Below are 15,804 nucleotides of genomic sequence, written 5' to 3' on the forward strand. Positions count from 1 at the left end.
TTCCTATGGCAAATCACAAACTTCTCCCATTTCTGTTCAGATCAGCAGTACGCTTGTGATGCAGGTCTCCCAGTAACCCCCACTTACCACGCTTCGGTTTGCCATGCAGAGCAGTCTCGGAGCATACCAACCATGTTCCTTCTGGATGAGACTAAACCAAAAGAAGTTGCCTGCTCTCGGAGGAGCACGCGTGACGTGCTCTGACCACTACCATGCTGCCCACGGAATCCAGTCGGAAGTGCAAAGTAAGCCTGAATGTATTTAGTGTGTCTACTGGGTTCTCGGCACCAAAAATCTGTCTTTAAAGCCCTGGTCCTGCCGTGCCCTGCCACTTGCACGGGCTGCTCTACCAACTCAGTTCGGTTCCGAGCACCCACTGCCTCCTGGGAGCAGAACGGATCCCGAACCCTGCAGCAGTTGCTCTCTTCAGTGAGCCTGGAGCAGGCATGTGTATTCAAACCTCAGCTGGACACGTACTGACCTCTGCCTGTTCAAAGTGGATTCTTTGCTACCTGAAACAGCCTCCTAGCAACTTAATAGGTAATTTCCTGTACACTTCGAACCCAAAATACACTAAAAATCAGGCTGATGGTATCTCACATTGCCCTTGGAGGGATATTCACTACAGCAGGTTCATTTTTTTCAAAAAAATTTAAGAGTTAAACATGTCAACAATGACTCTCCAAATGTGTCAGAAAAGAAACATTTTCCTGCGGAATATGAGGAAGGAAAATGTTTCCCCTTTGGATTCCAGGAATATCTTTGCCCATGAGATCCTGACTCAATCTGCTGCTCAAGATCAGTTATCTGCTTTTTAAAGGAATGATCTTGTGACTTGAATCTGCACAGCTAAGGCAACTTGAAAGATCTTGCTCTAAAGCAAAGCGTGCATCGGGACAGCTCAGCTTTCTGTTCGTGTGATCCCGGCTGCAAAGGCAGGAGGGTTAGCGCTGTTCTATTACTCGAGAGGGAACTGAAAGGACACACAAAGCTCTCAGATCTCAAAAATAGGTTTAAAAGCCATTTGGCACAAAAGTCAATGCAGAAAGCAAGGAACTCTCCCATCCCAAATCTTGATGTGGACCTTGTTAAGTTCCTCCAAGGTTAGAAGTGGCCAATTTTGAGATCCCTCAGCCTAGAACGCCTCTAACGTCCTTGGGAGGATTAAGGAAAACGCATCAGTACCAAAACAATGGAGAAGTTTATTCTCTTTCTTCTTTACTGCAAGATGTCTTTTTTTCTTGGTACATTTGTGCATTATGAGCAGCTCATTTCTTGTCAGAGTTTCAGGGCACAAAGGCAGCCACAGTAGGATTCAGCATGAGGGATACCAGATTTACAGCAAGAGACTTTTCATAGTTTCACTTCAGATCGGACTGTCACTCTCAGGTTGACACACATTTAGATTCCGGCACACCTTTTGGACCAGATGGGAGCAGAAAGGGTGGTGTGAACGGGTCGCTGTGACAATGCAGCATTGCAAACACCTTCAGTGCTCTGACAGAGGGTCTCAACCGCCTGCACTGTCCAGAAGGATGATGTATGGACCCCAGGCCACCTACAAGCTAGCTGGCTGTCCCTCCAAAGTGAGCCTGCCCAGATTAAAAAATGTGACCCAGAAATCAGGGGATATAAAAGCCGTCACAGCCAGGAGATTCTCCCATCTATTTCACTGCAGGCTCATCTCCATGTAACAGGAACAGGCAGAAGCACCATATGAGCAGTCCTGTGCCATGGCTTCTCCTGGACCTCTTACCTGCCTTCCCATCCCTGCCCTCATGTAAGTCAGTGGTGTAAAAAAAGGAGAAAAAAAAAAATCAAAAAACATTACCGCCAGGAATACAGGGATCTAAGTGAGTTTTGTATATGAAGTAACGGCATTAAACCAAGTAGGATTTAAAACTCATTTGCTGTTTTAGCACATTCACATTTAGTAACTCATGTACCAAACCGGAAGGTTGTGACCCAATTCCCATTCATAACTTCGCATATGACGGCATAAAGCAGCTGAAACGTGAAGCTGAGTTTGTTTAACTCAGGAGAGAACACGAAGGCATTTACCAGTATCGCTAAAACAATACCCTTCCTTTGAGATCAGTTAATATTCAGGTATAACGACCAAAGAAATGGTCAACTCATCTCACTTGACTGAAACCCTGTCCCTCCATCAGCGCGTGCTGCGGCTGGCAGCGAACCAGAACCGCAGCCAGCGCGGCGTGAATAATGTCATAGCTGGGCAGGGGCTGGGCAGTCGCTGGGCTTGCAAAACCAAACCTGCTTTCCATATTCCCCAGGGACGTGTAAACAAAAGCACATGACCACCAGCCTCCTCTGAAATCCCTCATTAAACAAGGTAACATTTTTTCAGTCTTCTTAAAATACACGTGAAAATGCCAGAATGATGAAAGAAGAGATGGAGTTTCTTGCAGTTATTTAAACCTTGACACTAAACATATTATCAGTCAAAAAACTTCTCTTCTGAACGTGACAGCTTATCTTGTTATAGTTTAAAATGAGGCTCTTTTAAGTCTCTTTTAAAAACCCCTTGAAATAGGAAGAGGCTGTTTGTGGCTTTAGTTTAAAACCACAATATATTAGCAAAAATATACAGTGAAACAAGCACAGCATTAAAATGTAAGTGCTGAACGGTGGCTGGCAGGAGCATAGAAAAAGCACAGTATTATGGCCAAAGGCCCTGCTTTAAGTTCTCGGTCCATATTACATTCAGCTGCTGGCTGGGGATTTTTAAAGGGCAGCCCACCTAAAATACCAGATTTTCAAACTTTTTACCCTTAGTGGATGATAATTTCAGCGCCTTTTCTTCAGGGATGCCTGTTTTATTTGCTGTTGCGGTACTCTGCTGCAATAAAGAGCAGTACTCCCAGATACAGCAGTTGCACTGGTTCTGGATGCAATTTCTGCCAATATTCCCCATTTCCCCGTCTTTGTGGTTTTGACTGAATTCTTTCTGGTTCCAAGAACATATATTTGTGGCTTCATTTAACAAGCATTATTAAACTAGAGTTTGTGAAAAAATTATGTAAGCATTTAACACTTACTTTAATTCTTTCTTAACCTCTTCATAATCAGCCTGTCCTTTCAGTTTTTCTTCCAGTTGCTTTAAAAGAAAGAACATGGATTTAATTATTTAGATTTCTTTTTCGCAGGCTTTCAAAATCATCTTTAAATTATTCCATATATACAGCAGTGCACAAGTGAGGGTTAATGACTCATACCTCATTTACATGTATCAGAAAACAAACGATAACCAATTCAACGTAAACACAATTATACCTCACTCCTCCTTTGTTTACAGAGTGCCAAGCATTACAGAATTCAGCCCCAGTCCGGCTCTTTGCAATGTCACTGTTACATGTTCAATAAAGAGACTGGGGAAAAAGGTATGAAAAATGGGGCAGTAGAAATTTTTACGCAACTGGTAAATTGAATAAAGGAGCAGGATGCTTCGGCACACGCTGTATTCTTCATACGACAGTTCTTGATCACCTTACCTACGTAATAAAAAAGACTGAAGAAGCTGTTGTTGACTGGAACGCCTTAGGCTTGTAAGACTTCTACAATGCCTCGTGCCCAAACAAAACAGCTGCACCAAGTCATTTTACAAGCATTACTTCTTGCAATAACTGATACGATTACACACCGGAGACGAAGCATTGAGACCAGCTCAGCAGGTCTTTTTGCTCAGGTCTGCCTGACCTGGGGCAGTCTCAATGGCTCTTCTTCGGTGTGAAGACGCCACAAACGTTGAAACAAACCTCCTAACACAATCCATAACGCAGTGCCACACGTTTGGACCTTACCCAAGAGGCCCTGCTCCCAACAACAGGATAAACGCTTCAGGAGGCCTAAAACATAGTGATACATAATGGATGCCGTTACGTTGCCTGCAGAAGCCACAGTCATTTCCCACTAAGAATTTCTTCGCTTAGTACAGGCACACCTGATCTAAGCAGAGAAAGAACAGAACTTGCTGGCTTGCAACTTCCACAGAGAAGTTCAGGCTAGCTCTGCTTCACTTAATTTTTTGCTGTTAAAATTAGCACAGAATCCCAAAGGTCACAGGAAACAGAAATAACACAAGGACGTACCACCCTCAAAGACAGAGCATCTACTTTGAAAAGGAAAGGAATACATGACATGAAAAAGAAAAATAGGGCTTGATGTCCAGGAGAGGCTGCCTTAGTGAGAAGTGAATTCACGAAGATCTTGCATGCGCTCCTGCGCTCTGTTTGAACGCAGGGGGAAGGCAGGGAAGGGCTACTGTGAACTCAGATAATTTTAGCAAAGCTGTTTAAAACGCAGCCCCATAAAGTCCTGCACCAGCACAGCTATGGGTGTGTGAACGGCAGGGCTGGCACAGATGAACAATGAGACGTGGGAACCTCTTAACCACGTTGTCCTCCCAAGAAAGCCGGAGTGCAGGCATCACCCATCTCAAAGATATCCAACGGGTACAAGCAGCAAACCTAAACACCCTCAGATTAGCAAGAGCACCTCTCCTGTGAGCACAAGCTGAGAGAGCTGGGGCTGTTCAGCCTGGAGAAGAGGAGGCTCCGGGGAGACCTTAGAGCGACCTTCCAGTGCCTAAAGGAGCCTACAGGAAAGATGGGGAGAGACTCTTCAGCAGGGCCTGTTGTGACAGGACGAGGGGTAATGGTTTTAAAATAGAGGGAGGTATAGATTAGATATTAGTAAAAATTTTTTTACACTGAGGGTGGTGGAGCACTGGCCCAGGTTGCCCAGAGAGATGGTGGATGCCCCATCCCTGGAAACGTTCAAGGCCAGGTTGGACAGGGCTCTGAGCAACCTGATCTGGTTGGAGATGTCCCTCCTTCTTGCAGGGGGGTTGGACTAGACGACCTTTGAAGGTCCCTTCCAACCCAAACCATTCTGTGATTCTAAGTCCATCATCTGAGTCATCTGAGTAATTTAAATGAGCCTTCTTCAGATGACACAGCAGCATGATGGGGCTTTGCTGGACTTCCAGCTATTCTGCCATCTTTTAAAGGATTTCCAATCATGCCCTTGCCAGCTTACGCACTGCCGTGTCATTTCTGTGTATATTAAGAAGCAGTGACAAAGTGGACAGCCATGTTACCAATATACAGCCCTCTTAAATTCCTCTTCCTGCTTTTTGATACCGTCATCCACGATCCTCAGTCACCGCCGACAAGAGGCATCTGCCGGCAGGAATACACGGGCCCTGCACTGGCAGCTGCTCAACAAGCAGCTCTCAATGGATCACCAGCACTGGTTGTGGCAGGGAAGTAAAACTCTTGTGAAGTGTGGAATTTGCGCTCTATGGGACATCGAGGAACCAAGCGGCCTCTTGAAAGGCCTTGTGTCTTAGCATCCCGAGCCATCAGTAACTTGTACAGTCATTCAGTTTGTGTTAAACATAAAAAAACAAACATGTCTATTTCAGCCAAAACAAATTTTTTTTTTTTCACTTGGAATAAATACAGGGCAACTTTTAGTAATTTCTTCTGACATGTCCTGCCTTTCCAAATTCCAGTTAGTAACTGGAATTATAGGGAGCACCGACTGCTTTATACAGCACAGCACCACAGGTGGCTTGGTCCCACTAAAGTACCCTCTGCTGATGTAACCAGGAAAATCCTGGTCGATGTGACCAGGAAAATCCTACAAACATTAAAGATGCCTGAGGTTTTGATAGCCTCCAACATGTGTTGAAATCTCATCATGCAAACGTACTGCGTAACCCCAGGGCCCAAGGTGTCACTTCAGTTCTGAGTTTTAAGGAGGGCCAGGTACAACACGCCATGAGTTCAGGCAGCTTCTCAAGCCACAGCTCGACGCTGAGCAAAACAGAGTTACCTTAACGAGGGATCCAGCTAGACTTCTTAATGTAGCAGGTCAGGCTCAGGAAGGCTGGAGAGGGATCTTTAAATGAAACCAGCGAGCCAGAGAGCCCTCGGTACTGGGGAAGCGACTCAGCATCACGACTGACAGCTTTCAAACTCGATGCAGGCAATGGGGGATGCAGCCAAACCACAGGACCTCTTTCAGCTCTCCTCGGCCACGGCACTCTGCCAGCTGCTCCCAACTGCTTTTCGCTGCTCTACAGCTTAAAGCAAAGATAATTCACTTCTTCTTTAACTCCGTGACTCGCAGACTTGGGTCTACCGCAGATCAGCTTTTACAGTAGGGATAGCTGGCTATTTACACTAGTCCTCAGTATAAAAAGTATTGGAATACATTTAAAACAAACTAACCTGGATTAATGCGTTAGTTACTTATGCAAGGATACGCTAAGAAAAAAAACTTCTTGGAGAAACAGATAAAATACAGAAAAGCTGATGATCCCCGTTTTAATGCAATCTGTATTAAATGGAATTCTGTACAGAGATATGCTGTACCATGGAGGTATTTCTGGAAATTTTAGGTACAAAACACAGTTAGGGGGAAAAAAAAAAAAAAAAAAAAAAAAGATGTTGAGAGAAAGAAGCTGTTTTGCACTCTCAGGTACTTGTTATAGCAGTATGGCAACCAGCAATATTTTACTTTCAATTGTATAAAAAACACATACATCCATCATTCTCAAGTACCTAATACAGAGATTGTTGCCATGGAAAATCTGCACCTAAATGTATACTTTACTAAACAATATAAACCAACAACTGGGAACGCAACGCCTGTGTATAAGCAGACCATTTAGGCACTTGGCATCTTCCCAGTCAATGACTCTTTAAAAATATATTAGTATGGTAATTGTCTCAAAGAACCCCGTAAAAAGCATGGAACACGGAATAACAGAGGTTCAAGCTGTGAGACAATCTGGAGGAACTAATATCTTGCACTAAATATCGACCTGGTTAGTTCAGACAAAATATATTCTAACATCCTTTAGCACATGAAGATGCAGGGAGCCAGAGGACAGAAGGAATGGAGTGGTGGCATTTCTGCACAATAGATTTGCAAATATTCCATGTTAAGGAACCATCTTGCATTTTTTGTATGAATGAACCCATGTCAGAGCACGTATAGATTGGGTTCTCTCTTATGTTATTCAAAGGAAAAAAAAAGAATCATGACTGTATTATTAACTGAACAGTCTTAGGTAAAACAGTACGGGTTGTATTTAAGGGGATTAAAACTTTTTAAAAACCCCATTAGACGAATGTCGTAGCATAGTTTAGAGTGATAAACTAAAAAGCCCATATTTAATTAACCTAGGTTATCTGATCTCTCTCTTCGCTAACTAGCACTATTGTATTTTAACTGTGAGGCAGGGAGGCTCTAACTCCCAGCAACAAAGGGTTAATATAATTATCGTTACAAAAGTCTTGTTACTAGAGGACATGTTTTGATTATTAGATCAGATGAAGATAAAGCAGCAATAATTTTGAAAGTATTTCTGTATTGTTTCATTAAGTCATAGAGTATTAAAGAATTCCCCCAAGATACGGTCTGAGAACATTGCTTTAATTTCTGAAACTGTGATTCATTTTTTGTGGAGGCGACCATTATAATCTCAGTTATTTTAGAAGCAATTCCTCTATGATCAAACATGAGATCAACACTTCACCACTGAGATTTGGTTCTCTGTACAACAAATCTCAGACACATGTTTTCCCAGCACTTTGGGGTGAAAGTACGAATTCTGAAATATTTTTATAGTGCAGCAAATAAGGCTAAAGAAGGCTGAAATGGCTAAAACTTTATCAATAGAGTCACTGCATAAGACATTATCAACAGGAACCTAAATACAGAGCATTAGCCGGGCAAGCCTATGAGAAAATGGAAGGAGATTACTGAAATGAAAATCTAAGTCTTGCTGTCATTTCTATGATCCTAGTCCCTTTGAAGTTAATGGCTAAACTAATACTGACCTCACCTAGAACACGCTTTATTCCAAGAAAATCTGTCAAATGCAAGGACTCAAGATATTTTCTATCAAGCTTTACCAAAAAAAAAAAAACCAAACAAAACCAACAACCACCATAACATGGGTGTAGCCAGCAAGACGTGTTCCTCAAAACCTTCCTCCCTCATCAAGAGCGGTGCCTACATGGGGACAGACAGGCAGAGACTAACGCTGTAAATACAGGAACTTACTAGGTTTCCTTTACTCTGCTGAATTTTCATAAAAATTCTGCAAGGTTGTGTTAAAACATGCAGAAAGCACACTGAATGCAACACTTCAGTTTTCATCTCTAACAGACATTTGTCCACAGAAACTACGCTACACCAGAGCAAAACTAGCAACCTCTAAATAATGTCAGAATTAGAACAATTTGTAAGAGTTTCAATTGAACATTAAATCATTCTGACAGAGGAAAGCCACCCACGCCACAGTCAGAGCTAAGTGGGTACCATCAGCCTCCTGCTTTCAAAAAACTCTAAGACTATAAAACCTGCAAAACGATGAAGTCTTAAATGGAACGGATAAATTTATCTTGTTTACACTTTAAAGTTCATAGATGGTAGAACAATGAAAGAGACAGGAGTTACAGGAAACTGATTCATAACACACGCCAGGAAACCTTTCTCATGCTTACTGATAGATCAGAGCTGTGTGGGCTAGCGCAAGCAAAAGGTAAAGTGGTCACTCACAGAATTGTCACGTTTCTTCTGGTTTTAGTGCAGTGCTACTGGTATGCGAATGAATACAGGACTGAACTGCTAATTATAAATGGGAATTACTGTGCAGCAAACACGCAGTGAAAAATTAATTAAATGGTTATTAAGGCTAAGAAGTCATCTTCTCTCTGTGTCTTGATTTTACTTGTTTTTATGCTCTGAATGATACACTTCTTTTCCAGTGGTGAGAACTGGAAGAGGTAGCAGGTAAATTCAAAGACAGACTATAGTACAATAAACACCCCTGCCAAATCTGAAATACCAGTCACTGGAATGGGAATTAAAAGTTTTAAAACCTAAGAAGGTTTGTCTGTGCCTTTTCAGTTCAGCTATTTCACTACATATCCATGGTAAACATATGTTGGGTTTTGCTGGTGGTTTTAATTCTAAAGGTAACCATGTTCTGCAAAAAGAAATTTCCTAACAAGGAGAACTAGGTAAATTAAATTTAAACAAAACTGTGATCACTTAGAAGAAAACGTCACAGAAACAGGAATACAACAGCATCCTGAAGGAGCCAGTGGCTTTTACGGTGCCTCTCAGAACCACAGAAAGCTTACACCAGTAAACCCCAGTACTGGTATGTCAATCACATCCTTCAAAAGCTGCTGAGCACAGAACCAAGCCTTACTTTAAGCGTGCTGTTCTTGGCGGTCAGCTGCTGCTCCAGCTGTGAGATTTGGCTGCTGGAGTTCTCCCGCAGCTTGGTGAGGCTGCCCTGGAGTCTCTGGACATCTTCTACAAGCTGGGCGATTTCCCGCTCCTTGGCCGCCAGTTCTACTTCCAAGCTGGAGCGCGTTAGCACCTCGATGGCCTGCTCCTAAAGTGAAAAGAAGCATTAGACCACATAAATAAAAAAAGGCAGCAAGCTTGAATTCAGGGCAGTTAGGTAAGGATCAAGCATGGCATTGGGTTGCATCAGAGACAGAAACAATCTCTAAATCTGGGACCCCTGTGATCGACTGCGTGGACCTGGAAGATGAAACGTGCCAGTCCCCAGGACAACTCTTTGGTAAAATAGGAATAATAGAGAGAAAAAATTCCCCTATTTTCTAAGTGCACTAGAAAGATGCAGCCGTGAAAGTCAAAGGATTCTATTTAGAGCTATTTATTATTAATAGTCCAAATGCTTTGACAACTATGAAAATCTGTGCTTACAAAATACTAATCAGATAAAATATTCTGAAGTAATGGAGCAGAATTTCTTAATCAGGAATGGCAGAGTCATGTGCCCTTGGCTCTTAGTATGCATGCTGCACATTTCAGGCAAAATTGTCAAAAATTGCCCCAAAGTGCTACTTCCAATGAACTTGTCCTTGCATGAATATTGTTTGCTGTTAACATTACTGCTAGCAACTAAAGCCTCTCCTCCGTGGGGATGAAGATAGATGTGATGGCTGTTAAGACAAAGCCATTCTCTCTATGGTCTCCACTTTCAGAAATTCCCTTTCCTGAATCAAGATCTTTCTTCTTCCAGTTTCCCACAGCTGTGAACTCTGTCTTCAAGCCTGAAACCTCCTCGCTAGACCGACCTCCCAGTAGGACAAGAAAGAAGAGAGGACAGAGAAGTTAAGAAGAAGGTAGATCTATTCAGAAAAGATAATACAGGCTAATTGTACCACGTCTTTTGTCTCCTTCTGTGTTAAAAGATCAACAGCTACAACACATCAGAGAGCTCTGAACCTCTCTTCCATGAAGCCCATATGGAAATCTCTGTGCTGATCTGGGGAGCACGAGGCAGCCCAATGCTGAACGCACATTCCATTAAAAAGCCTAAAACACGTCTTACAAAGGTTAATGGTTGCTCCTCAGAAAACACCAGTGAAGTAGGAAAGAATCCATTTACCAAGAGAGAGACAACGCTTGTAAGCGTTATACCAAAGATTCTACGGCGAAAGAGCCAAAAATTCAACCCACTGATGCTGTCATCCAAGCACTTCCCTTACAATTCAAGATGACGTTGCAGCAGATTGAAATACACTCCATACCCTCTTTTCTGGAAAACACAGGCACAACAAAATACCTTTTCCATATCTCCTAAGCACTTAGCTTGATTCTCAGTGACTACGCAGCATTGCATCCCTCAGAAAGCTACATGTACGAACAGCAGTTAACAACGCTCTCCTATTACACTGAATTATACTTCTAACTTGAGAAAACCTCTAATTTGCTTGCATGAAACATCACAAGTTGTATAATCATCTGCTGCTTGTGCCTATTGAGGCTAGATCGTAGAGTCTGAAATAAGATAGATAATGATCATTTTCATCCTGCAGTAGTTGTCATATTAAATATAAATGAAGTGCAGAAGTACTACTAAATACAAGAAAGACCTAATGTTAAAATGATGATAAGACTAGGACACAAGATAGGAAGAGGCAGGTAATTCAGAGTTACAAGTGACATTCAGGCTTTTTATTTTTATTTTTTTTATTTTTTGTTTTGCAGCCTACTTGTCTATCTTTTAACTTCTCTGAGAAAATACTGCGTTGTACTAATAGATGACCAAACAGATCTGGAGGACTTACGGTTTGTTACTCCTCTGCAAATGTATTTTAAAGGCAACCATGTGTTTCTCTGATATCAGTGTCAAGCACGTATATGGTTTGCAAGAAAAAAAGCAATATAAGGAGCATGATTTCTTTTGTTTGTTAAATCTGCTGCTTAGAAGCATACTAAATTTCACTTAATTGCATATTTACATTTAAATACTTGCATTTCTCCTTTGGCAAACAAAAAATCAAAATAATCTGTCTGCTCATCTGTGATACCTGTTAACCCAGGACCAGCTGGAGACCTGGAACAGCACTCTGTGCCCGCAAGGTTCGATCAGTGGGGTCAGTGCTACCACCCTCCCCAAACAGCGGTGTTTGCTTTATTCAGAAACACACAGAGGAGGCAACAACCAGCCAAACCTTTAGGAGTACAGGATATCTTCCCAGTTTTCTAAGCTTCTTTTATTGGATTTATAGCTGCAGTTCTCAGTTTAGATATATTCAGTGAAAACTGGAATTATACTGAATTTATTTCTAGTTCCTCTGACATACACTAAGCGTAACACGACCCAGAAATGGGCAGGCAGCAGGTCCCCACTAATGCAGCCAGCGCTGGGTAAAGCTGGTCCCCTCGGTCTGAATCTCCGTGCCTCTGCTGTGCCCTCCAGGCAGGCATGTGCCGATGGCCCACCAAGGCACTCTTTGCCATACCACATTGCTGCCTTTATTTTTCCTCTGCTGGTGCTCCTACCAACGTGAAATAATTTTTGAGAGTTGCTTCTATCCGCCTGGATCAGCAGCCACGGAGAGCAATGGATCACTGTACCGGTCACCGCAGACCAGAGCGACCCCTGCCCTTCCCGTCATCTTCAGCAGCCACCAACCCCCTTAGAAGTTTAACCGAGCCGCAATCCCAAAGGAACACAATTCCATTTCAGTAAAATTATTACTCCAAACAGATATTTTTATAGCTGCGAGCATAAATTGAAAGAGCTGTACTGCAGGAATGTCAGAAACCTGTAAGAGTCAGTAAATATTTTCTCTCACCACATCAGGTGCCTTCTGGATCTGCGTAGCGAGCTGGAGAGATTTGTTAGCTGACGAGAGCTGCTCCCTTAAGGTCTCTGCCTCTCTCTGAGCCACCTCTGCCCTCTGAAGGAAATGAAAAGGGGTGAAAAGAGAAAGTACATTCAGTTTAACAACTGACAATTATTACAAGAACATTCATCAATTCATGCCTGACTGAATATAATTGATTTTCCTAAACACTCAACCTAATAAATGTTAGAAAAAAAACACAGAATGTGATGGATTTTTATTTTAAACAGTACAAGGAAGAAATAATTGAGCGATTATGACAGTAATTTAACGCTAGGAGCAAGGAATCCCCTGCTGATACTAATGCTGCGGCCCACTGAATTTCCCAGACTGAATAAATACAAGTGGAAATGGACTCTTTTTATTCAATTTCTTTCTATTCTCATAGACCAAGCAGATTTTATTGCAAGGTTCCTCATGGGAATAATTCTCATGGGTAAATGCTGAATTAAAAGATATTCTGACCATTCTAACACACATACCATGTTGTGGGCTGTCTTTCCTCAGTAATTATTTCCCAAAACATGAATTGTTCGATTCTGTTCTTTCAGCAGGTCAATTTATTCAACAACATTTAACCCTAAACTGACAATTCGGCACAGATCAGGTATCAGCCGCTGAGGATTTACGCAGTATCTGATAAGCCTGTGACTTGGCTACCAGACAAAATTCCCATACAAATATGGAATAATAATAGAAAGGAGAAAGGCAGAATTATGAGGAAATATTGTCTCTACAAGAGTTTGGGTAGAGACAGATGGATTAGTGACTTCAGGCAATAAATAGCAGCAAAGTCCTTTCCATAACTGTGTCTAAGCTTCTGTTAGGAAAAGCGGAACAAAACCTGGTTGTTTTCACAGGACGTACTCTTCCTGGTCAGGCTTGCTTCCTTTTTTTTAAATAAAAAAATCCATACTGTTGTTATGAAACCACACTGCTTACCTCCTTGAGTCATCAGTTTTTCACCTGGGCTGCCCATGCAAATCACACTGCGCTTTCAGCAGAAAATAGCTAAAATAATTTTCTATCTCCTTTTCCAAGACCCATCACCAGCTCTTCCAAACCCATGAACTGCCACCAGCCAAGGCCAGAACTTTTCTCGACCAGCTTTTACCTTTTACGCTGATGGGTCCCTTACGTTACTGAACAATAAATTCCATTTTAAGTCACCAAAACTGGCACATTTCTGTGTGCCTGACTCCGCTTTTCCAGCTAATTCTTTTGAAAACCTAATTCATCTAAAATAATGAATATAAAACCCATACTGCTGTGTGCGTGCACGGTCTTTGACTTACCAGTCAAAGCAGAGACTGTCTGCACGTTTAATCAATCAGTAAACTAACAGCAATCAAACACTAAATGCATCATCTGCGCTATTTGCTCACAACAGTATATTAAATGATTTCACATAGGTTCTCCAGCTGTAATTAAAATGTAATTGTAAGAAGTACAGGAACGTGGCTCTACTAATCAGAACATGGGACACAACCTATTGTGTGAGTGAAAAAATGGAAATGCATTAAAAAGGCACAAAAAGAGAAAGTTTACATTGTTTATGCAGCTGGAGAATATTAGGATTAAGAACTGAGCCAACAATACAGATTGAGATAAATTAGTTTTTGCCCTTTATTAGATGTAGATGTAAATATATCGATCTAATAACTGCTCAACAACTCCAGCAAAGCAGGACAAGTTTGGCACTGTGGCGCTCGCTCTTCCATTCACTGCTGGATAAGTAATGGGTTTTGCAGCCTTAAGCGATTCTGCTGATGGCTTCCATCCACAGCAGCATTGTTTGGAGACTCTGTTCAGCTCGCATGCAAGCAAACCACAGAGGATATTTCTAATAGATGTTACATCTGCATATACAGTAAGCTGTCAGCTGCCCTTTCTGCACAGCCTCCCCAGCCAATTCACACCACCTGTTGTAATCCTGTGAATAATATTAGACACCATTTCATGCTATGCATTGTTAAAAATACATCAACAGAAACTTTGGGCAATTCTGCTTGGGAAATACTGGTCAATTATTCTCTTTTTTTTTTTCCAGAATGGAAGCTTTTTAGAGCCAGAATTATAGATGCGTTCAGTGTCTGGAAAGCACTTTTGGGTGCTATTGCAATATAAATTATAAATCACACACAAAAACCTATTAAAAGAACAGCAGTTTCAAAACTGAGCACTTAAAAGTTCCGCAAAGCCAACCCCAAGGCTGCAGGTACGTTCCGCCACCCCCTGCATGCGGGGCTTTGGGAGGCGGCTGGATTGGCGCGGTAACACGCTACTGCGTTTTTCCAAGGAGAGCCCCTCATTCATTCAGCTCTTGGGATGAATACTGCTCGGTGAACGAGTTTTTTGCTTTGTCCTCCTTGTTTCATGTGTGACCTCTGCACTTTATTTACTGCAAACGAACCCCGCTCTCCTCTGCAGACAGGATTAATCACTTCCTTACAGGCTGCACTCTGGTTTCCACCAGCACGGGATGGAAGTGCTTCAGAAGCGTTAATGAATGCCCAGGCACAAACCCCCATTTTGAGCTATACACGTTCCCCAAGCCCCCAGCACGCAGTCATCCTGGTGCCCTGCACAGCAGTGTCAACCACAACCTCACCGCGTGGCACGGGCTGCGTTTGGCCATTTCTCACTCAGTTGTCTGCAGCCCCCATACAGAGGCTGTGGTGCTGCTCCCCTGCAAAACCCTCTGGTTTTGCTTCTCTGACTCCTGCCCGTCTCTGCTTGCCACTTCATTCCCTTCCTAACTCATTTTGGCTGCTGGAAGCACTGTTTGTGACTTCTCTGAGCTTCACGGTGCCTTTAGGTTCAGGCAGGCAAAAGCTGCAGGCAAACTTGTACCTCGCACGACCTAACAAATCCACACAAACATCCAGAATTTGTCTTACCCGCGCAATTTCCTCCTTCCTCTTCTCCTTGTTGCTTCTTCTCCAAATGTCCTTGCAGCAGCCCCGTCCTGGTCCTTCTGCTCCCTCCCTCCCCACCTCGAACCCCCTTCTCCACTTCCCGCTCTCACATCAACATCGCCCGTCTCCCCGTCACGGCAGGGGCAGCCCGGACGAGCATCTCCCCTCCCAGTGCTCCCCGTCAAAGTGACGCTGAACCTTACATTACAACCCAGAGAAGAAAAACCTGGCTGGTTAATGTTCAGCCAGCCGGCACCGTGACAGACTGCAGCGTGCTTGGGACAGGCACAGACATCAAAGCCGACAAATTCAAACCAGATTCTGTTGAGTTTGTGTGAACTTGGGGTGTTTTTCAGATGCTTATAGGCTGGCCAAACTTGAGGCTTTTTTTTTTTTTTTTCTTTTGCTACTTGAAGCAACAGAAGATACAACCCTGAGAAAAAGGCAAAGCCTCCCTCATCAAGTGCCAAGTCCCTTCTCTTAAATATGGGCACAGCAGGCTCCTCACCAAACAGCGAGGACAACTCCTAACATGTGGGGAAAAACGGATTTTTTTTCCTAATCTTGTTCTTAGAAATAGTTGAACAATTTTTCCTGAAATAAGAAAAGAGAGCGCAGCCAGAGACAGACGCCCAGTATGGAAAATGGCTAAAACCTAGCAATCTTGC

General features: G+C 42.7%; 1 protein-coding gene across 8 annotated transcripts in view; it reads right to left on the reverse strand.

Moving 5' to 3' along the window:
* CUX1 (cut like homeobox 1) overlaps positions 1-15,804 on the reverse strand; it is a 275,849-nt gene that overhangs the window by 76,203 nt on the left and 183,842 nt on the right. For all 8 annotated transcript variants that reach the window (XM_086763223.1, XM_086763224.1, XM_086763221.1 and 5 more), the window contains exons 10-12: positions 12,168-12,272; positions 9,257-9,445; positions 3,060-3,118 (exon numbers count right to left, since the gene is read on the reverse strand). In XM_086763223.1, the coding sequence (XP_086619349.1) occupies positions 3,060-3,118; positions 9,257-9,445; positions 12,168-12,272 (353 nt within the window). The remainder of the gene's footprint in view (positions 1-3,059; positions 3,119-9,256; positions 9,446-12,167; positions 12,273-15,804) is intronic.

This window comes from Chlamydotis macqueenii, chromosome 19, assembly GCF_036417535.1.
Source record: "Chlamydotis macqueenii isolate bChlMac1 chromosome 19, bChlMac1.mat, whole genome shotgun sequence".
Classification (NCBI taxonomy): domain Eukaryota; kingdom Metazoa; phylum Chordata; class Aves; order Otidiformes; family Otididae; genus Chlamydotis; species Chlamydotis macqueenii.